The 23592-nt window shown below is 40.8% G+C and overlaps 1 protein-coding gene across 4 annotated transcripts in view; it reads left to right on the top strand.

The window, feature by feature from the left end:
• BBS9 (Bardet-Biedl syndrome 9) overlaps nucleotides 1-23592 on the top strand; it is a 493002-nt gene that overhangs the window by 35287 nt on the left and 434123 nt on the right. For all 4 annotated transcript variants that reach the window (XM_028845874.2, XM_077996944.1, XM_015133745.3 and 1 more), the window contains one exon: nucleotides 10202-10315. In XM_028845874.2, the coding sequence (XP_028701707.1) occupies nucleotides 10202-10315 (114 nt within the window). The remainder of the gene's footprint in view (nucleotides 1-10201; nucleotides 10316-23592) is intronic.

Raw genomic sequence — 23592 nt, 5'->3', positions numbered from 1 at the left:
TTTGTCTCCTTTGATCTTTGTTGATTTAAAGTCTGTTTTATCAGAGACTAGGATTGCAACCCCTGCTTTTTTTTTGCTTTCCATTTGTTTGGTAGATCTTCCTCCATCCCTTTATTTTGAGCCTATGTGTGTCTCTGCATGTGAGATGGGTCTCCTGAATACAGCACACTGATAGGTCTGGACGCTTTATCCAATTTGCCAGTCTGTGTCTTTTAATTGGGTCATTTAGGCCACTTACATTTAAGGTTAATATTGTTATGTGTGAATTTAATCATGTCGTGATGTTAGTTGGTTATTTTGCTCGTTAATTGATGCAGTTTCTTCCTAGCTTTGATGGTCTTTACAAATTGGCATGTTTTTGCAGTGGCTGATAGTTGTTGTTCCTTTCTATGTTTAGTGGTTCCTTCGGGAACTCTTTTAAGGCAGGCCTGGTGGTGACAAAATCGCTCAGCATTTGCTTGTCTGTAAAGGATCTTATTTCTCCTTTACTCGTGAAGCTTAATTTGGCTGGATATGAGATTCTGGGTTGAAAATTCTTTTCTTTAAGAATGTTGAATATTGGCCCCCACTCTCTTCTGGCTTGTAGAGTTTCTGCTGAGAGATCTGCTGTTAGTCTGATGGGCTTCCCTTTGTGGGTAACCTGACCTTTCTCTCTGGCTGCCCTTAACATTTTTTCTTTCATTTCAACCTTGGTGAATCTGACAATTATGTGTCTTGGAGTTGCTCTTCTCGAGGAGTATCTTTGTGGTATTCTCTATTTCCTGAATTTGAATGTTGGCCTGCCTTGCTAGGTTGGGGAAGTTCTCCTGGATAACATCCTGCAGAGTGTTTTCCAACTTGGTTCCATTCTCCCTGTCACTTTCAGGTGCACCAGTCAGACATAGATTTGAGCTTTTCACATAGTCCCATATTTCTTGGAGACTTTGTTCGTTTCTTTTTACTCCTTTTAATCTAAACTTATCTTCTCACTTTATTTCATTAATTTGATCTTCAATCACTGATGCCCTTTCTTCCACTTGATCGAATCAGCTATTGAAGCTTGTGCACGCATCAGGTAGTTCTTGTGCCATGGTTTTCAGCTCCATCAGGTCATTTAAGGTCTTTTCTACACTGTTAATTCTAGTTAGCTATTCATCTAATCTTTTTTCAAGGTTTTTAGCTTCCTTGCCATGGGTTTGAATATCCTCCTTTACCTCCGAGAAGTTTGTTATTACCTACCTTCTGAAGCCTACTTCTTTCATCTCGTCAAACTCATTCTCTGCCAAGCTTGGTTCCATTGCTGGTGAGTAGCTGCAATTCTTTGGAGGAGAAGAGGCACTCTGGTTTTTAGAATTTTCAGCTTTTCTGCTCTGGTTTCTCCCCATCTTTGTGGTTTTATCTACCATCAACGTCTTTGATGTTGGTGACCTACAGATGGGTTTTTTGTTGTTGTTGTTGATGTTGATGCTGTTCCTTTCTGATTGTTAGTTTTCCTCCTAACAGTCAGGTCCCTCAGCTGCAGATCTGTTGGAGTATGCTGGAGGTCCACTCCAGATCCTGTTTGCCTGGGTATCACCAGCAGAGGTTGCAGAACAGCAAATATCACAGAACACCAAATATTGCTGCCTGATCCTTCCCCTGGAAGCTTCATCCCAGAGGGGCACCTGCCTGTATGAGGTGTCAGTCGGCCCTTCCTGGGAGGTGTCTCCCAGTTAGGCTACTCGGAGAGTAGCAGTCTTGAGGAGGCAGTCTATCTGTTTTCAGAGCCCAAACACCATGCTGGGAGAACCACTGCTCTCTTTAGAGCTGTCAGACAAGGACTTTTAAGTCTGCAGAAGTTTCTGCTGCCTTTTGTTCAGCTATGCCCTGCCCCCGGAGGTGGAGTCTACAGAGGCAGCAGGCCTTGCTGAGCTGCAGTGGGCTCCACCCAGTTCAAGCTTCCCTTGGCCGCCTTGTTTACCTACTTAAACCTCAGCAATGGCTGACGCCCCTCCCCTTGTCAGACTGCTACCTTGCAGGTTGATCTCAGACTGCTGCACTAGTAGTGAGCAAGGCTCTGTGGGAATGGGACCCAGCTAGCCAGGCGTGGGATATAATCTCCTGGTGTGCCGTTTGCTGAGACCATTGGAAAAGGGCAGTATTTGGGCGGGAGTGTCCCATTTTTCCACGTACAATCTGTCCTGGCTTCCCTTGGCTAGGAAAGGGAAATCCCCCAACCCCTTGCGCTTCCCAGGTGAGGTGATGCGCCCCCCATCCCGCCCCCACTTCGGCTTGCCCTCCATGGGCTGTACCCACTGTCCAACCAGTCCCAGTGAGATGACCCAGGTAGCTCACTTGGAAATGCAGAAATCACCCGTCTTCTGCATCTCTCACACTGGGAGCTGCAGATCGGAGCTGTTCCTATTCAGCCATCTTCCAATTAATACATTTTGTAATTTGGATAATTTTTTCTCTTCCATGATGAGTCATAGAATGCAGAGCTTTTAATGACAAAAACTTTAAGGACTCAGGAAGCACAAGGTGGCTGTCCAGGTTCTCCATGACTCCATGCTTAATGTTGGACTTAATGTCCTCTTAAATAACAGTTGTTTCTCCAGTTTAGATTTACACCTCCGATAACTGAAAGTTCTAGGTAATTTAACTTGGATCATGGAGTTCGTTCACATTGCATATATATAAACAATTTCAGTACTGTCTGGTTTAGAATGAAAATCTGGCAAAATATTTTCTTAGTGTTGAATCTTTTTGTCCTGCTTGGGTTTGCAGTTTTATAAACTAGTCAGTCTGTTCATTAAAATTCTGGGAATTCTTTTTTTTTTTTTGAGTTGTAGTCTAGCTCTGTTGCCCAGGCTGGAGTGCAGTGGCATGATCTCAGCTCAGTGCAACCTCTGTCTCCCAGGTTCAAGCGACTCTCCTGCCTCAGCCTCCTGGGTAGCTGGGATTACAGGTGCCTGCCACCATGTCCAGCTAATTTTTGTATTTTTAGAAGAGATGGGGTTCACTGTGTTGGCCAGGCTGGTCTCAAACTCCTGACCTCGTGATCCACCTGCCTCGGCCTCCCAAAGTGCTGGGAGTACAAGCGTGAGCCACTGCGCTCAGCCTTAAGTTCTGGGAGTTCTTACCCCATCCAAATGATATGATCCTAAAGTTACCAGAAACCCATATTCAAGAGTGCTCGTCGGGGTCCTTTCTATCCTTTCATGCACCTCCTTAAAGATACGATACTCTAGGATTTTAGGTGCTTGTAAAGTTTTCAGTAACTGCATTAAAATTAAGCAATTAACTCTGGAAATAACTTTCAATGATTATAGTTAAAGACATAATTGACAAGGAAATTTTGTCGTTTATATGGCCTACAATAACTTAATATAATAGCCATAAATGTGACTGATAGCATATGCCCAGACATACTAAAATTTTAGAAATCCCATATAATTTTGGAACATATGTTAGTAACATATTCATTAAAATATAACTTGAAGATTAAAGATCATTTCTTGTTTGACAGTGCTTCCCGTGTAATTTAACCTTTCAAATAATCCTGTTTATCTCTCTTTTGGCTGCTTCAGGTGCCCTCTGTAGCATCCCAGATGTTGAAAGAGACTTAATTTTGACCTGAAATTTGATTTTGGGAAGCCCGTCAAATTGTCAAAGGTTTTATTACACTTGACTAAGATTGGATCACAGGTCACCATAAAATAATGGTCATTCATTTAGCCAAAGTGATATTTACAAGACTCTTTTTTTTTTTTAAAAGAATAAACCTGTACTCTTTGATAGAGGAGACTCAGTCTTTCAATTATAAGACCTAAGACAGCATGATGAACCCGTCTCTTCTTTCTCCTCCTTTTTTTTTTTTCCTTTTTGCAGTTTACTCAACGCATGAATGAAAATGCTGCACAAAATTTTTGTTCAAAGGATAAATCAAATTTTACTTTTTTGTTAGTGTATTATAAATACTAAAGCTAATTTTAATAAAATCTCATAAATAAATTTATCAAATCTGTCTAAAATTTTAACTCTTAGTAACCTTAATTTCTGATGAAAACCCTAGAAAATAATTTTGAACTAATTTTATATCAGTATTTGTAGATAAAAACTATTTTTATATCTTTTTAGAAAGATTGTTCTTCAAATTATTGTTTTTCAACAGATCTAAATATATGTAGTTTTTCTGTATCATATAAACATAATGTCAACGTATATAGACAAACTAATGTTTAATAATTAATATTTCAATATTTTAACTTACAAATGACTCAGACATTTTATGATTATTACTTAATTTAACGTAACATGACCTGAAGATTTTAAATTACTGAAAAGAATTTTGAAAGTGTGACACAGGTACCCTCCTTAATATTTTCCCTTAGTCATTCTGGGTGCCAGGTAGCCTTGTGTTACTCAGGAGGCCTATGAAGGTCAAGGCCTCTCTGAGTCCTGACATACCAGGTGCAGAGGTCAGAACAGAAGACAGAGTTGTGAAGAGTGTATCTGGAGGATTCAACCCCTCCCCAAATAGCCAGTAGGCAAGCAGGAAAGTAGGGGAGAAGGGAGCATTTTGGGCTTGGTTCTGGCTTGTAGCTGGTGGTCTAGGCACTAAGAACATGCCTCTAGGCTGAGCATGGTGCTCACACCTGTAATCCCAGCACTTTGGGAGGCCGAGGTAGGCGAATCATGAAGTCAGGAGATCGAGACCTTCCTGGCTAACACCATGAAACCTTGTCTCTACTAAAAAATACAAAAAATTAGCTGGGCGTGGTGGTGGGCACCTGTAGTCCCAGCTACTCGGGAGGCTGAGGCAGGAGAATGGCTTGAACCCAGGAGGCGGAGCTTGCAGTGAGCCGAGATCGCACCACTGCACTCCAGGCTGGGTGACAGAGGAAGACTCTCTCTAAATAAAAAAAAAGAACATGCCTCTTGACCTCGTCATGTCCGTATACGCAGACCCCCAAATCCAGAGGCTCTAAACCAAAAACAGCTCACAGTCAAACAAATATCTTGTTATATTTAACTGATAATTTTGAAGCCATTCCTATTTTAGCAACAATTTTAGAATTAGCTTTATTTACCAAATATTATCACAGATGCATAACACACATGGACATGAAAGATTTTCATTTGCCGGCTTTTAAATAGTTTTTCTTTTCCCTATTTGGTCTATTAATCTTCCAGTTACTTGTTTCATTGCCCTAAGCAATTGTTAACCAGGCAACAAATTTGCATTTCTAAAATAACAACTCTTAGGCCAGACAACAAAGATTGTATTCCGTAAGTACATAGCTAAGATTTTAGGCCTAAATATTGTATCATCATTTGTTCAAACCAAGGAAAAAACGGTGCTCCCATAAAAATTCAGTTAAGACAAGATGGCCAGAAAGACACCTTAATCAAAGATATGACTTATGCCAATTTAAAACAATGGTAAGAGTTTCTAATATACACAGGCAGACGTCCTTAAAAATGGTGGTTTCCTTAATAGATGTAAATTTCTTTTATAGAAGAGTTTCAAGATAGCCAATTAAATTCCAGGAAGTCATATTTTAGTTCAATAGGTGTTCTTAATTTAGCTACTGTTTGTTAGCTAAAATTACTGAGTTAAGAGTGGAGCCCATTAAGGAATAGGGTGAAGAAAGTATCCTCTATGCCTGGACTCAGCCTGGTTGCATCTGAAAAAGAAGCAAGCCTATTTTGCCTGAGGGCATGCCTTTTATGAACACTTTATCTAGGATAGCTTTCTTTTCACCTTTGGGTCAGGATAGTAACTAAGCCAAAAGATTAGCACATTTAATTTTTCTTATCAATTAGTTGCTTAAGCTTTTTATTTACCTTTAATAAAGAGTCTTTTAATAAAAATATTGAAAAATTTGGCCGGCTCGGGGGCTCACGCCTGTAATCCCAGAACTTTGGGAGGCTGAGGGGGGCAGATCACAAGGTCAGGAGGTTGAGACCATCCTGGCTAACATGGTGAAACCCCATCTCTACTAAAAATACAAAAATGGAGTGAGAGTCCATCTCAAAAAAGAAAAAAAATTGAAAAATTTTAGAAGCTTCTGCAGGTCAATAGGCATCCCTAGATGAGACTCTTTGGGGTATCTTCATTTTCAAATGTACATCTTTGGTGCAGTGTTGTTCATTTGGAACACTCCACATTTGTAACTTATCTTTAGTAAGATTTTGCCATTTCTGTAAGACTTTGCTGCTGCTGGGGCCTAATACTTATGCACATGTAAGCTGGAAGGTACTCAGTTCTTCAGAAACTAAAGTTCCCATTTTTACCTCAAATATTGGCTTTGGCTCTCAGACCTCCTTGGTCAACCTAGCCAATGACTTTTCCCTACCTAATTGTGCAAGAAAAATGAAACAAAGGGAGTAGAACACAGAAATTTCTGCAAATTTCCAAAAGCCAAAGTTTATACGCCCTGCAATATTTCCATTTACTACCAGTTTCTTTTTGACCTAGTCAGATATAAGAAGCCCCCAACTGGATACAAGATAATTACTGGATTCAGTCTGATCCTAGACCCAGTCCAGTTTCTGCCATGACTTCCAAACCCAGTCTGGATCAGAAATTTGCTCAAAGCAACTTGGAGAGCTCAAAACACAAATATGTGGAGCTTCTGAATCTGAGAGAGAACTTACCATGATCCCCAGTTGCTGTGAGAGAGCAATGGGCACAATAGGCCTAGTGGGTACCTCGCTTGGTCACTCAGCTCTCGTGGGGGTTGTTAGAAGCTCTACTTTGGATCCCACTTCTGACACCATCTGTTAAAAGAAAAACCTTAGCCAAATTAAATTTAACAGCATTTAATTGAACAAAGAACAATCTGTGAGTTGGGCAGCCTCTTGAGCCAGAGTAGGCTCAGAGAGACTCCAGTGCAGCCATGTAGTAGAAGATTTATAGACAGAAAAATGAAAGAGATGTACAGAAAATGGAATGAGGTACAGAAACAGCTAAATTGGTTACAACTCAGCGTTCAACCCATTTGAACACAATTTGATCAGTTGGCCACCTTTGACCAAAACTCGATGATTGGCACAAGGGAAGGTTACAGTCTGTTTACACCTCCATTAATGTTATAGTTCACTATGTACAGATGAAACTTTTAGGCTGAACTTAAAATATGTAAGGAGGCAGCTTTAGGCTAACCTTGATTTAACAGTTCAGAATGAATTTGCAATTTCTGTAGGGATAAACCAGGTGACTCCTGGAGCTGCTTTTTCTGGTTCCTTGGAGGCTAGAACTCTCTTCAGGTTAATACCGTATGTGTTTCCCTCACCCGTGTGGCTGGTTTGGTTGTGCTTCCTCCTCAGCTTCCTGGCACCTCACTGATTTTACTACCATTTAGAATCCAGAAAGCCTTCATCCTCCATCAAGGTCAGCAGGCAAATTTAAGCCTTTATCTTTGTTTCTTATTCTATTGGTGTATAAAACCTATTGTTGGCCGGGCGTGGTGGCTCACGCCTATAATCCCAGCACTTTGGGAGGCCGAGGTGGGTGGATCACCTGAGGTTAGGAGTTTGAGACCAGCCTGGCCAACATGGGGAACCCTTGTCTCTACTAAAAATACACAAATTAGCCGGGTGTGGTGGCGGGTGCCTGTAATCCCAGCTACTCGGGAGGCTGAGACAGGAGAATCGCTTGAACCCAGCAGTCAGAGTGCAGTGTGTGGAAATAGAGCAACTGAACTCCATCCTGGGCAACAGAGTGAGACTCTGTCTCCAAAAAACAAAACAAAACAAAACAAAACAAAAAACTACTGTTAATTAACCACTTGTAGGGGGCATGGAACATGGAACTGAATAGAAATGATTCTCCTTCAAGAAATCCTCCAATGATGATTTTTCTTCTTTTGAGTATTAAAAGACAAACTTAAGGCAATTTAAATTTAACGGACTTTAATTGAGCAAAGAATATACCTCAGGTGTTGGGCAGCCCTCACAACCACCAGAGGAGGTTCAGAGTGCTCTGTTCTTCAACATGAGCAGGCAACATTTATGGATAGACAATGCAAGTGAGGTACAGAAACAGCTTAATTCCTGGCAGCTCAGCATTTACTTTGCTTGAACATGGTCTCATCACTTGGCTGCCTGTGATTGGCTGAATGTCAGCTACTATGATTGGCCAGGCTGAGAAAGGCAAAAGGGAGGGAAAAAAAAATCTTTACTCATATTAGGCTCTCCAGCTGGGGCTTTATAAATTAGACTGGCCAAAGACTAATTAGCAAGAGGAAAAACAAGCAGAAATTTATTAACATATGCATTGCTCATGTACACATGGGAGTATTCCACAATGAGTGACTCAAAAGGGTAGTTGGACCTTGGGCTAACATAGCATTTTAGGTGAAATGAAAGAAAATGGGTTTTGGGCTTCTTTACACAGAAGGCAAATTATGGGAAGGTGACCAGAAAAAGTGTGGTAAACAGGGGTTGCTTAGTAAAGTTTGTTACGGTGATTTAAGTTGAGGCCTTCTCCACTGAAAAGAGCTAAGGGTACGCCTCTTCCTGATACAGGTGGGGGAGACTTTTTTTTAATAAATGGAGATTTCTTTTTTAAATGATGACCTGTTTATAGAGCTTTTCTGGCTAGTTCCCTATGACCTTTAGCTCAAAATAATCCATATGCCAAAGAGTCCTGTTTGAGGTGGCATATTCTGGTACCCTGCAGTGGAAAAGACATATTCTTGAAACTGTTTTCTTTGGGGAAATTGTCATTGACAGGATCCATGGAGAGTAAAATCTTTACAGAGTGCGAGGACCACATTCCCTGAAAGTTGTTAAATGGTGGACAACTGGGCAGCAGGATACAATACATAGTGCCTGGTTCTAAAGATTTGGTTTAGGTTCTAAAGGTCTGGTTTGAATACTCAGTTCTCTACCTTGAGTACTGTGTAATTTTGGGGAAATTTCTGTAAATTTTGTTTGAACTTAGGGTGCTTCTATTCTGAAATGGAAGTAAAAATATATTCTTACAATCTCAGTGTATGTTGGTAAATTCTTCTGGATAAACAAACCCAAAACAAATAAATGCTCCTATATAAATTTATAAATAAATAAGTACACATACATATATATTTAGATGTTTTTAGTGATTGAGTACTACCCAGTTTGAGGACTATTGCATTTGCTTTATGATAATTTAAACTTTTCCTTAACTTTTACATTTTGGATTAACGAATGATGATTCTTTATGGAGAAAGTTGCTTTCTGAATCCTTTTGCTTTCTAACACATCTTTTAATCATAATATTCTTGCTCTATATCTATAAAATACAGACAAATACTCTTTTCTCATTTGGAAAGAACTAGAAAGGAAGCACATGCAGTCTATTAAATGCAGAGTATTTTTCTGTGTTTGGAAGGAGATTCTTCTTGGCAGACTTCAAATAAAAACATTTTCTGGCCAGGTGTGATGGCTCACGCCTGTAATCCCAGCACTTTGGGAGGCTGAGGCAGGCGGATCACAAGGTCAGGAGGTCGAGACCATCCTGGCTAACACGTTGAAACCCCGTCTCTACTAAAAATACAAAAAATTAGCCAGTTGTTGTGGCAGGCACCTGTAGTCCCAGCTGTTTGGGAGGCTGAGCCAGGAGAATGGCGTGAACCAGGCAGGTGGAGCTTGCAGTGAGCGGAGATCGCACCACTGCACTCCAGCCTGGGTGACAGTATGAGACTCCATCTCAAAAAAAGAAGAAGAAGAAAAAAAATTTCCTATTTACTTCTTGAGGGAAGCTTAGAAAATTTCTCAGTTAATTGGAATATAATTAGGGGCTTGAGTATTTTGAGAGTTGGGGCAGGAACATTAATTGCTTGAAAGTATTGGGGATTTTTTTTTCTTAGACACTTTGAGTCATTTCTTTGCTCTGTTAGTGTTTATAAATGCAGATAACTTATTTATTTCAGAGCTGAAATTAGAGGGTTTTGTTGTAATTTAAATAATTACACTTTACTCAGATATAATCTGTCTAATAAAAATAGAATATAAAATGTCCTCCAGGGTAGTATTTTGTCTTATGGTGTAGTTTAGCTGAGATGTAAATTGTTTTAACTGTACTGGCTTTCTGTGTCATCAGTATGCTAATTTTTCATAATACATAATATTTTAGTGCTTTGCCATTATAATTTCCCTAAAATTGAATTACTTAGAATTGGAGTAGTGGATGAGAACAAATTAAGCTTTTTAGTGTACACAAATACAAAGTAATCCTTTTTCTTTTCCTTAGGAACTTTGGGTAATGTGGAACATGGGAACCAATATCAGATGAAATTGATGTATGAACATAATCTTCAGAGAACAGCCTGCAATATGACCTATGGATCATTTGGTGGTATAAAAGGTAATTTGCTTTTAATCATGAGTATGCTATTTCAAGTGACAGATTTAGAATATTTGGTCATATAAAACAGAGGATTAAGTGGTTTGACTCTCAGAAAGAGTTAAAATAGACATTTTATTGAAACCTTTGTATCCAAATGCCCAAGCAAGTCTATGGCCATACCACCCTGAACGTGCCTGATCTTGTCTGATCTTGGAAGCTAATCAGGGTCGGGCCTGGTTACTACTCGGATGGGAGACCAAATATCCAATCAAAGTAATAAAAAAAGAAAACTTTAAACATTGGATGTCTTTGATTTTTATATAACCAGCACATTTTTATGTGGTCTATAGAAACATTTCTAAAACTGCCTTTTCTACAGATTTTCTCTTTTATGTATAAGCTGACTGAAACTGAGCTTTTTTTGTGTGTGTTGGAACTGTGATACCTGACTGTCTCTCTCAGTGGAAAAAATGGTTGACCTCATTGACGGGAAATCATTGCTCTACCTGCTACAGGCAGGATAAAGCTGCAAACACCTCTCTCCACTCTACCCATATCCAGGGCTGCTGCACAGGGTTGTGTGGGTTGTTTCTGCACAGGGCAGCTGGAAGAGTGGGGAATGTGGGGCTGAAATACAGACTTGATCTTGCTCATCAAGCCATGCTTTCTGGCTTGGAGTAAACCTACCCAGAGGAAGGGGTGATTTTTCTATGTTTCACAAAGACATCACCTTTATCTAGTACTGGCTCAGTGAGACTGGGTTCCTCCCACCTTGGCAGAGGGGTGTCTTTTTCTAATTAGCACAAAGGCCACCCTCATTGTGTCCACTCAGTCTCAGAGCTTCCAGAATCACCAGGGCTTGGTGCTTGCTTGTGTACACTCTTGCTGTTGGCATGGGAGGGCTCTTATTTCCAAACCACCTTCTCTCCCTGCACCATGACAGGGTGGTAGAGGAGCTGATGGTGCTGGATTGAGGATAGGAAGCCAGGTGGTGACACTTACCCATGTGATTGTGTGACTCTGTGTGTATGTATCTGTTCCTGTGCCACCAGCAGAGCATGTAACTAGGGATTTTATAATATCTTAGCTCTTCCTGAGCTCATGTTTTATGAGTTTATTGTTTAGCTGTTGGATTATATTTTTCCTTAGCAACATGAGAAAATGACTTTATTTTGGAAGTATGATTTGTTTGTGTGAACTCAGTTATTTTGTATTAATACATCCAAAGACAAGGAATAGTTGAATTTGAGTATACCAAGCAGCATCAGGGATATTTTTGGTGTTGATGTGCAAATAAATATTTTGCATAACTGAAGTGATATGAAACAAAACCCCTGGTTAGGTGGGAGGACTGCTCGAGTAACAGGAATGTTTGGATTACTTGAACAATGAGGAGGTATCTAGAGTAAGATGAAGAGAGAAATTTAGATGAGAGGAGAGTCTGTCAGTGAAGTGCTTCCTCAGCTTTTAGAACTGATTTTTACTGTTCTTTGAAAAAATGTCTGACCTGATTCGGGAACCTAGGCCTCCCTTGTTTAATTAGCTATTTTCAATTCACTTTCCCCTACCGAATCTCCAAGAAGCAAATTGCTAAATTCCATACATCATAAAAAAATTATGACATGAGAAAAAAGTGCTTTGGCCAAATAAAAGTGTTTTTTGATAGCATAACAGTGGTTCTTTAGGTCACATCAAATGTTATATAGCGGGGGTCCCCAGACCCCGAGCTACAGACGTGTAGTGGTCCATGACCTGTTAGGAACTGGGTTGCACAGCAGGAGGTGAGAGAGCAAAGCTTCATCTGTATTTACAGCCACTCCCCATTGCTTGCATTAGCCTGAGCTCCACCTCCTGTCAAATCCGGGTGCATTAGATTCTCACAGGAGCACACACTCTATTGTGAACTGTGCATGCGAGGGATCTAGGTTGTGTGCTCTTATGCAAATCTAATGCCTGATCATCTGTCCTTGCCTCCCATCATGCCGAGATGGGACCATCTAGTTGCAGGAAAACAAGATCAGGGCTTCTACTGATCCTACGTTGTGTTGAGTTGTACGATAATTTCATTATATATTACAATGTAATAATAATAGAAATAAAGTGCACAATAAACGTAATGTGCCGAGTCTTCCCCCTTCCTGGTCTGTGGAAAAATTGTCTTCCACAAAACTGGTCCTTGATGCCAAAAAGGTTGGGGACTGCTATTATACAGATTGCAGTGTACTTTTAATTTTATTATCAGATCAAGTTAACCCTGTTGGATACAGTGAGTTCTAAATTTCTCTTCAAAGAATCAGTCTGTCAGTATGTTCAGTTCTTTGACCTCCATTTTAAAGTTTAACTTCCTTGTAGTTTCAGTAAATAGCCTTTTCCACCAGTTTTAATCAGTAGTTTACATCTGTTCCTCTGGTCACCTGCCCTGTCCTGATTTATCCTGGTCACCTGCTTTGACCTCAGTCACCCTGGTTGCCTGCTCTGACCTAAGTCACCTTTAGTTACCTGTTCCATAACCATCTTTCCCACCAAACTGCTCACCCTGCCACTCTGGCTCATACGCCTGTTCTCTTTAAAATAGCCAGTCAGAATTAGCTTAGACTGTGCAGTCCAACCCTAGCCAATAGGGGAACAACACAGCAGTAGGGGCTACCTGCGTCAGGAATAAGAATCCCTTCCTCTCCCTTGTTCAGGTGTATTCCTGCCATTGCTCCATCTGCGAGTCGCACCCTTCTATAGATACAAAATTACCTTGCTGAGAAAATTCTTTTTTGTTTTTGAGACAGAGTCTTGCTCTGTCATCAGGCTGGAGTGCAGTGGTGTGATCTTGGCTCACTGCAACCTCCGACTCCCAGGTTCAAGCAATTCTTCTACCTCAGCCTCCTGAGTAGCTGGGATTACAGGCATATGCCATCACGTCCAGCTAATTTTTGTATTTTTAGTAGAGACGGGGTTTCACCATGTTGGCCAGGATGGTCTCAATCTCCTGACCTCGTGATCCTCCCGCCTCAGCCTTCCAAAGTGCTAGGATTACAGGTGTGAGCCACTGCGCCCAGCCGAGAAAATTCTTTATCTGAGCGCTAGTTCTTCTTTTCGGCACAGAGGAACAAGCATTTGTTTGTAACAATCTGGTGGTCTCCCCTGGAGAACGGGTCTCCGGTTGCCTCTTGTGGGGAGACATGTCCCACTGCCTTGTTGCGGTAGCCTAAGAGTGACAGACTGGGGACCCACCCGGTGTGACGAATAAAACCAGACTCTCAGCAATGCAGAAAGAGACTGGCTGGCGACCTAGGGGAAAGGATCATCACATACTGCGGCAACCAGGTAACTGTGTGCACAGAGCAAGGTAAGACACATCATAAAGGCGACAAAGTATTTCCTTGCTGCTTGCGATATTGGGGGGCTGAATGTGCGTGTGAATGATCACAAGCACTCCTACTTGTGGTGCTGCTTGTGTGAGTGGTACTAAGCACTACTGCTGTGTGGAGTGAGTGGGTCCTATCTGTGATTCCGTGCTCACCTCATATGGCTTAGGGCGGATCCTGCCGTGGGATTTGTACCAGCATGCCGGTGCCAAGAGGGACTTAGATCTCCTCCAGGGGAGCTGCCAGAGTGGACGAAGTGCAAGAAGGGTGCAAGGAGCCTCCAGCAGATGGGACCAAAGGATAGGCAAGACATTTCTAATACGAGAAATTGAACCTAATAGCCCTAGGAAACCTCTAGAGAGTAATAGGTGAGACATTTCTATATACTTCTTTATACCTGGAAATCCCAAAGTGCTGGGATTACAGGCATGAGGCACCACGCTCAGCCAAATCTTTTATTGTTTTTAATATAACTTGAAAATCCTGTTTGAGACAGAAAGCCAGTTTTCATCTTTGCATTAGTACATTATTGATGTCAAACTCAGTTCTTGATAAAACCTTATGGACGAAACGATCCAATTTTAATTAGTTTGATCATAAGATTCTTATAAACCTTGTATATAACCCTTTATACCTTTTTTGTTGTTGTTGTTAGAAAGCAGATCAGTGCTTTAAGAAAAACCTGTTGTGCTTTTATTCCAGTGTTCAATTTATGGAAAAACGGAATAATACACTTTTAACTTTAGCCAATATGTTCATGCACAGAATGTCTTTTACGAGATTAATTCTTCACCGACCTTCCACAACTTATTCAAACCTTTGGCTTTTTCCCGTCTAACTTAAAACAGTCCTTGGCTGGGCGCAGTGGCTCACGCCTGTAATCCCAGCACTTTGGGAGGCCGAGGCGGGCGGATCATGAGGTCAGGAGATCGAGACCATAGTGGCTAACATGGTGAAACCCCGTCTCTACTAAAAATACAAAAACAAAATTAGCTGGGTGTGGTGGCGGGTGCCTGTAGTCCCAGCTACCCGGGAAGCGGAGGAGGGAGAATGGTGGGAACCTGGGAGGTGGAGCTTGCAGTGAGCCGAGATTGCACCACTGCACTCCAGCCTGGGTGACAGAGCGAGACTCCGTTTCAAACAAAACAAAACAAAACAAAACAAAAAATAATCCCTTAACCTTGTAAAGTAGGCAAAAAGAAAAAAATCCACATTCCCATGCCTTCTTATAATCCTTTTTCAAGAGCACATTTCATTTTCCTTACATACCTTGCATATAAAACTGCTTCTCTAGTAGTCTCAATTACATGTTACACTGTTAACTCTTAGAAACTTAACTTTTGGTGAAAAACCTGGTGAGTACATGATTTTAATTATGTACCAAGTGTGGAGCCTAGGGCACCAGACCGAAGTGCAGATAATGTCTGACTCTTTCATGTATAGTTAGGGGATGTGGCTAACTCCACATGTCCCCAGGCCTTACTTAATATCTAATGGCTCCACAGTAGTTAAGTTGAACAATTTTCAAGAGTCAAAGAAGCAGTTTATGACCTTAAAGCATTTATCAAACCTAATATCTGACCTGCCTAATTTAGACCAAATGTCTTTATTTTACTAATAATCTTAAAGCTGTGTTTTTATTTCCCAAAGATTACTTAAGTCACGTGAACTAAAAGGCATTATAGTCTTAATTTTTTTAACAATATTTAAGTGCTTATTATTTTTAAACCAATTAATCTGAACTTATATATATATATGTATAAACATAACACACACACAACACATATAAATACACAGACAAAAGAAGATCCAGTAGTTGTAAGATTTTTCATTTGCCAGTTTCTAAGTTTCCCTTTAAAGCATTCAGTTTCTAACCCTAATAAATAGGTATAGGTGCAAGGCGAAACAGATCCCCCAAAATTAAGGGTTCCATTTTTATACCAGATCCTGGATCCCAAAAAAGGGATGGGTATCAGTCCATCTCCCATGGGAGTCTTATCTCTCAGTAGGGGATGGGGACATTTTCATACCTTCTAGGTGGCCAGGAGCATGCTTCTCTGATCCAAACGTGGAAAAAGCTGAGTGTCCCCCCCATAACTTCCATTAGCTATCCCCCAAAGTGTATTTCCCACCTAGTTATTACACATGAAATCTCTCATAATGTGAAGTAATTTCTAATACCCCCAAAAGTAAAAAATGTGAGAGGGATCTATCTATTTTCAATTCTTGGGGTTCCATGAGGGAAACAGAAGTCCTTTTTTTCCCTCCCAAAATGGGGTCTGCAGTACCTCCTCCATTCTTCCTAAGGTGTCCCAAGCTGTTAGATATTATCTTAGGTCCTCTCGTGTGCATCAAGAGTGTCAAGAAGACAAAATGGAGAAAAACAATTCAGTTGACTGACAAGAAAAGACACAATCCCCTTTTCCAGAAAAAAAACAATCCGGGAAGAGGAAAAAAAACATAAAGGCCTTTAAAATGTACATATAACTTGGATATGTGCTTTTAAGTAAGCTGACTTTTAACCATAGTGTCCTTTAAAAAAATTCCTTATAAGCCTCTTGTTACTCTACTTTAACCAGGCCAAACAGGCAATATTTCTGGCTTTTGAACTTTACCAAAAGTAACCTCACAGGTGAAACCGATAAGCCTTAGTTACGAAGCTACAGCATTGGACAGTTTCCATTGCCCTTCCCAGAAGGAGCCTAGAGCAGTCAGTTTTGAGCTTGCAAAGGCTTTTAACTGCTTGAGATAATTTTTAGAGCTAGCTCTGACATAAACTCCAAAATTCCTGTCCTGGCTGAGAACAAGAGAAAGTACTGCCATGTACTTAAAAGGTCAAGCTCTCCGGGACATAAACCAAGACAAGAAGGAAACTTCATCCAGTTTTTTTGTTTGTTTGTTTCAGGAACCTGCAGCAAAGTTTGTAACTGACTAGTTTGCTGGGCTGGCTTGAACAGCGGGCTTATGTGTCATAAAGAGGTACTCCTTTTATGGTCTTATAGCTTAAGACCAGCCTCACAAACCCTTTTTCTCATTAATTAAAACATTGCAAGAGGTAGTGATTTTTACCATTCCTTCAAGCAGCTTGCACACAGAGAGAGAGGAAAGGGAAGGGAGAAAAGCATTGCCTGCAGTGGGGTGGGAAGATGAGGAGCTCAGGGAAGCCAGAGAAAGACCCACCCATTGCAGTGACACTAAACAAAAGTTCAGGTGGTTGCTTGTCAGTCGCTAAGGGATCTTTTCCAGCAGTCCCGTCAGCTTTCAAGTTTCCCCTTTTGGTGAGAAAGAAAAGCTGCCCATGTCTGGTGATCCCATACGTGCCTAATCCTGTAACCCACAGCCATCAGCAAAGAGTGCAAGGCAGATTAATCCAAAGAGAATAGTGGTTAACATCCCATAATGCCAAATTCATTTTTAACCAAAGGGATTTTACTGAGAGGGGCCTCTAACCCCCTAAATCTTTTTTTTTTTTTTTTTTTTTTTGAGATGGAGTCTTGCTCTGTCGCCCAGGCTGGAGTGCAGTGGCCGGATCTCAGCTCACTGCAAGCTCCGCCTCCCGGGTTTACGCCATTCTCCTGCCTCAGCCTCCCAAGTAGCTGGGACTATAGGCACCCGCCACCACGCCCGGCTATTTTTTTGTATTTTTTTTTTTAGTAGAGACGGGGTTTCACCGTGTTAGCCAGGATGGTTTCGATCTCCTGACCTCATGATCCACCCGTCTCGGCCTCCCAAAGTGCTGGGATTACAGGCTTGAGCCACCGCGCCCGGCCTAACCCCCTAAATATTAAGAAGGACTCTAACCTTCCTAAGTTGGTGTCAAACCCGTTTGTCAAGAATCCTCACCTTTTATTAAGAGGGGCCTTTAACCCATTCCGTCTTAGGAGAGACTTTAAATCTTCTAAGTTGGGCCTCTAAAGTCAGCCAGTGGATTCTGCAGTTTATATCCTTAGGGTCAGTAGTCTCCATCATACCGTTATTTCATGGTTGGCCAGGAAAATGTTACTGGAAAGGGGTCCTGATCCATATCCCCAGACAGGGTTCTTGGATCTCAAACAAGAAAGAATTCAGGGTAAGTTCATAAAGTGACAGCAAGTTTATTAACAAACTAAAGGAATAAAACAATGGCTACTCCATTGGCAAAGCAGCCCTGAGGGCTGCTGATTGGCTATTTTATGATTATTTATTGGTTATATGCTAAACAAGGGATGGATTATTCATAAGTTTTCCAGGAAAAGTTTTCCAGGAAATCCTCATGGATTATTCATGAGGTTTCCTCCCCTTTTTAGACCATACAGTGTAACTCCCTGATGTTGCCATGGCATTTGTAAATTGTCATGGCACTGGTGGGAGTGTCTTTTAGCATGCTAATGTATTATAATTAGTGATAATGAGTAGTGAGGACAACCAGAGGTCACTTTGGTCGCCATCTTGGTTTTGGTGGGTTTTGGCCGACTTCTTTACCACATACTATTTTATCAATAAGGTCTTTGTGACCTGTACCTTGTGCCAACCTCCTGTCTTACCCTGTGATTTAGAATGTCTAACCTTCTGGGAATGCGGCCCTGTAGATCTCAGCCTCATTTTACCCAGGCCCTATTCAAGACGGAGTCACTCTGGTTCCGACGCTTCTAACAAAGCTATGAATGAACATCTTTTTACATAAATCTTTATCTACATTTCTGATTATTTCCTTAGGATAGAGTGGAGAGGTTGAGTTATTAAGTCAGACACTTGTAAAATGTTTTTTTCCAATATGAAAGTAGCTTTCTTCCTTAAATACTGTATAAATAAATTGTAAAAAGTATAGAACTTAGGAAGAAGAAAGTAAGACTCCAAGACTTGTACATTTCATAAGAAAACCCACTTTCTAAGCTTGATGTCTTTAATGTGTATTTAATGTGCACCTTTCTAGGAGGGAGTGGGTGATTCTTTTAATTGGAAAACTTCCCTGTAGTTGATCTTATTTAAAAAAGAAACCTAAAAATCCTTGTTTTCTACTTTCCTCTATTTCATATGGCATCTTATGGAATTATTGTTTGGTGATCATGTCTCAATAAAGGAATTAAACAAAACTAAAGCCCAACACTGTTTTAAGCAAATGTGCTATTTAAAGTATGGAAAGGCAGTGGGAGAAGAGGGGTGCAATATTTTGTGTGTGCATCAAAATGAACTAACACTAGATGGCAGTCCTCTATAACTTTTGGCCTTAGTTGCTGCTGCTTTAGAATAAGGTATGGCAAGAAATCACTAATGGAGGAATGTTGATCCCATGATAATGCTTTGCCTTTTATTAAAAATAAATGTTAACTTCTTCGAGTTGCACAACAGAGTGGGTTTTTAAAAGACAGTTAATTATAACAGATAACAGAACGTAATATAAAAGTGCTTTCTAGCTGTGCTTCTCAACCTTTTAACTTTTTAAAACTTTTAAGTTACATTTGAATTATAAGGGGATCATGATTAAAATGCAGATTCTGACTCTTGTCTGAAATTGGACCTTAAATTCTGAATTTCCAGTAATATTCCAGGTAATGCTAAGCTGCAGTGATCTAGAGGTGTGCTGTAGCCCTATGTCTGCAAAATGCTTATTTTGTATCAGGCAGTGTTCTAAGAACTTTACAGGTTGAAAAAGTAACTGTGAGTGGTGGAGGGAGGATTCCTACCCAACTTCTCTGCATCTGGAAGTTTCTGGTGTTAATCACACAAAATTGCCTCCTTGATTGGGCTGTGAGTGAATTTACCTCCTCCCCAGAAAAAACTATCCTATCAGAATGGAGTATAGTTTGGTTTGGCTAAAGTTAAGTGCATATCTTTGATTCTTCACAGATTGTGGGAAATATGTTAAGCAACTTCTGGGTCATATGTTTGCTTTTTCAGTTTTATTTTTCTGGTTGGTGTTTTGGTTTGTAAGAAAAGTACAAAAAAATTTTAAAGTTCCTTCAAAAATTGTAATATTAATTGGTTGTATTGGGCTTTTATTTATTTATTTTTGCAGAGGGGAAGTGTGTTTGAAGTTAAAAATGTTTGTTGTTTTTTAAAATTTAAATCTGAGCTGCTTTTTTGAAGGAATATGTGATTGTGGGTGCTAATAGAATATTAGTTTATCTTTGTTTTTCATGCTCTTAACAAATTAATGCTTGCAAAATAAACACAGACAAACAAGTTACAGTTTGGACATATATTAAATCAATTTTGAAAAGGTGGATTTTAATAGATTTAAGATATGTTAGTAATATTGGTGGAATTTATTTGTTTTGGTAATTTGAACGCTACTTGTTTTTGAAAAAAAGAACAAAATGATATTTTTGCCAGATTTTCTCTTATTTTTGTTTCGTTGTGTTACTAAAATTTCCAATGGTTGTTAACATGGTATTTTACCTAGTTAAGACAAACTTGACCGGGTGCAGTGACTCATGCCTATAATCCCCACACTTTGGGAGGCTAAGGCTGGTGGATCACAAGGTCAGGAGATCGAGACCATCCTGGCTAACACGGTAAAATCCCGTCTCTACTAAAAATACAAAAAATTAGCTGGGCGTGGTGGTGGGTGCCTGTAGTCCCAGCTACTCGGGAGGCTGAGGCAGGAGAATGGCGTGAACCTGGGAGGCAGAGCTTGCAGTGAGCCGAGATCGCGCCACTGCACTCCAGCCTGGGTGACAGAGCGAGACTCCGTCTCAAAAAAAAAAAAAAAAAAAAAAAGACAAACTTTCCATTTCAAAATAATATTTGGAAAAGGACAGCATTAATGTTGATTGACAGAAAGCCAGTGGTAGAATGAAGAAAAAAATATTCTTTTGAGGTCAACAGCTGCATATACTTAACTTAGTAAAATAAGATACTTCTTTTTTTTTTTTTGAGATGGAGTCTTGCTCTGTCGCCCAGTCTGGAGTGCAGTGGCGCGATCACTGCTCACTGCAAGCTCCGCCTCCTGGGTTCACGCCATTCTCCTGCCTCAGCCTCCCGAGTAGCTGGGACTACAGGCACCCGCCACCACGCCTGGCTAATTTTGTTTTGTATTTTCAGTAGAGACGGGGTTTCACCATGTTAGCCAGGATGGTCTCGATCTCCTGACCTCATGATCCGCCTGCCTCGGCCTCCCAAAGGGCTGGGATTACAGACGTGAGCCACCGCGCCCAGCCAAAATAAGATACTTCTTGTAGTCTACGTAGTATCAAGATATTTGAGCTAGAATTTCCTCATTCATAGTCTGATTTGGAGTCCCTGTAGTAACTGATCCAAAGTCCTCAGTTACCTCAGATTTGCCTTGGGCTTTGAGAAGATGATGAACCTTATAATACATAGGAATCTTTCTAGTGTGTAACAGGGACACTGGGAAGGAATTGTTGGTTTGTTGTAGGTGCTTGGGCACTTTCAGGGACTGAAGCAAGTCTGGTGTGTTGTTCCTCCCTTACATCATTTCTCTTGGTCCCTCCATCTGTTCATCCCTTCCATCCATTCAATGCGTATTTACTAAGAATTCTGAGTGCCCAAGCACTGTGTTAGTTTTCTTGGAATAGACAGATAAAGAAAAGACAGTTTATGAGCTGGGCACAGTGGCTCACGCCTGTAATCCCAGCACTTTGGAAGGCTGAGGTGGGCGGAGACTTGAGGTCAGGAGTTCGAGACCAGCCTGGCCAACATGGTGAAACCCCATCTCTACTAAAAATACAAAAAATTAGCTGGGCGCAGTGGTGGGTTCCTGTAATTCCAGCTACTTGGGAGGCCGAGACAGGAGACATCCCTTGAACCTGGGAGGCGGAGGTTGCAGTGAGCTGAGATTACATCATTGCACTGCAGTCTTGGTGACAGAGCGAGACTCTGTCTCAAAAAAAAAAAAAAGAAAAAGAAAAAAGACAGTTTATGTTCTCAAGTAGCTCACAATCTAGGGGTAATAAAGATGAAGAGTTAACTATATTATAATGAGGTAAATCGTGATCGAGATGAATATGTACAAAATGATGCCCTGGGATTTAGAGCAGCTCCCTGTAGGTGAGTGAGTGTGTGTGTGTGTGTGTGTGTGTGTGTGGCAAGGGGAGTAAATGAGAGTGGGGAGTGTACTGTTACCTTTTTAATTCCAGCCCTTCATTTTTATCCTCTTTAATCCAGAGATTAGTAATTCCCAGTTTCAACTTTATGGTTTTCAGTATGGTCTTTAGCCTTTGTTGCCCAAAGGTTGAACCATTCAGATTCCTTCTGGGATAGTTTGTCCTCTCAAGAAGATTACTTTTCAGACTTTATAGTACTTAAAAAAATACTTTGCTTTAAAAAACCTTGCTATTTTCGGGCTACTAAATTGACTTTTTAACTTATAGCATAAAGCCCTCAGTAAGGGACAATTATCTTCTTTAGCTACCAGCTGGTCTTTAATGGAGAAGGATATAGTACTCTTCAAGAGTACTATGACTATGTTTGTTGAGAATGACACATTTAAGGGTAGGGATAGGAAGATGAACTAGCACAGAGAGTAATGAATATCAATTTAGAGGCAGAAGAGCATGGTGTCATGGAAGGAGAGGGAAGGGAGAGATTCCAAGAGGCACTGAAGGACTCCAGAGTTGAGAGGTTAAGCAGCTGGAATATTGGAAAGAAAATGTTGGATTTCGTCATTTGCAAGTCATTGGTGATTTTAGGGAGAATAATTTTAACAGAAGGGTAGGAACATTGGTCATGTTGCCCTGGAATGAGGAATCCATAGAGAAGAAATGGAAATCCCAAAGGAAAGGTGCTTTGTAAAGGGTTTGGGTGTGATGAAGGTTAGGTGCAATTAAGGCCATAACCAGAGGGGAAAATGTTTTATAAGGCGGGAGAAGTCTTTGAGAACACATGGTGAAATCTTAATCTGGTAAATCAAATGCCTTTCATAGATAGTATTTTGCTGAAAAAATTTAACTTGAATACATTTTTACTTTTATTTTATTTTATTTATTTTAGAGACAGAGTCTAGCTTTGTCACCCAGGCTGGAGTGCAGTGGTACGATCTCAGCTCACTGCAACTTCTGCCTCCTGAGTTCAAACAGTCCTCCTGCCTCAGCCTCCTGAGTAGCTGGGACTACAGGTGTGCGCCACCATGCCTGGCTATTTGTATTTTTTGTAGAGATGGGGTTTTGCCATATTGCCCAGGCTGGTCTCAGACTCCTGGAATCAAGCGATCTGCCTGCCTCAGCCTCTCAGAGCACTAGGATTACAGGCATGAGCCTTTGTGCCTGGCCCCATTTTTATTTTTGTTATTTTTATTTTTTTATTTTTTGAGATGGAGTCTCGCTCTGTCGCCCAGGCTGGAGTGCAGTGGCGCGATCTCAGCTCACTGCAAGCTCCGCCTCCTGGATTTACGCCATTCTCCTGCCTCAGCCTCCCAAGTAGCTGGGACCACAGGTGCCCGCCACCACGCCCGGCTAATGTTTTGTATTTTTAGTAGAGACGGGGTTTCACTGTGTTAGCCAGGATGGTCTCGATCTCTTGACCTCGTGATCCGGCTGCCTCAGCCTCCCAAAGTGCTGGGTTTGCAGGCGTGAGCCACCGTGCCTGGCCACCATTTTTATTTTTAAAATTATGTTGTTTTAATTATGATGTGCCTATAATTTAAAACATTGTTTCTCATCGTGTAATTTGTGCTTTATAGCCCTGTTGAATTATTGCCTTCTTTTCATAATAAATATGTGGTTTATGGGAAAAAGCCTGTTTAATACTTCATGAGATTAAAAGTCAGACCCTTTGGAAAAAAAAGAAAAGGAAAAGAAATACTTTATTAGAAATTATCACCATTATACCACCATCTGGTTCTTTCTTCAATTTTTTTTTAAATTTAAAAAAAAATAGAGGCTGGGTGTGGTGGCTTACGCCTGTAATCCCAGCACTTTGGGAGGCTGAGGTGGGCGGATCACGAGGTCAGGAGATTGAGACCATCCTGGCCAACATGGTGAAACCCCATCTCTACTA

The sequence above is a fragment of the Macaca mulatta genome, chromosome 3 (genome assembly GCF_049350105.2).
Source record: "Macaca mulatta isolate MMU2019108-1 chromosome 3, T2T-MMU8v2.0, whole genome shotgun sequence".
NCBI classification, from domain to species: Eukaryota; Metazoa; Chordata; class Mammalia; order Primates; family Cercopithecidae; genus Macaca; species Macaca mulatta.
Note: the sequence above shows the minus strand (reverse complement) of the source record. Positions and strands in the feature narration are given on the sequence as shown.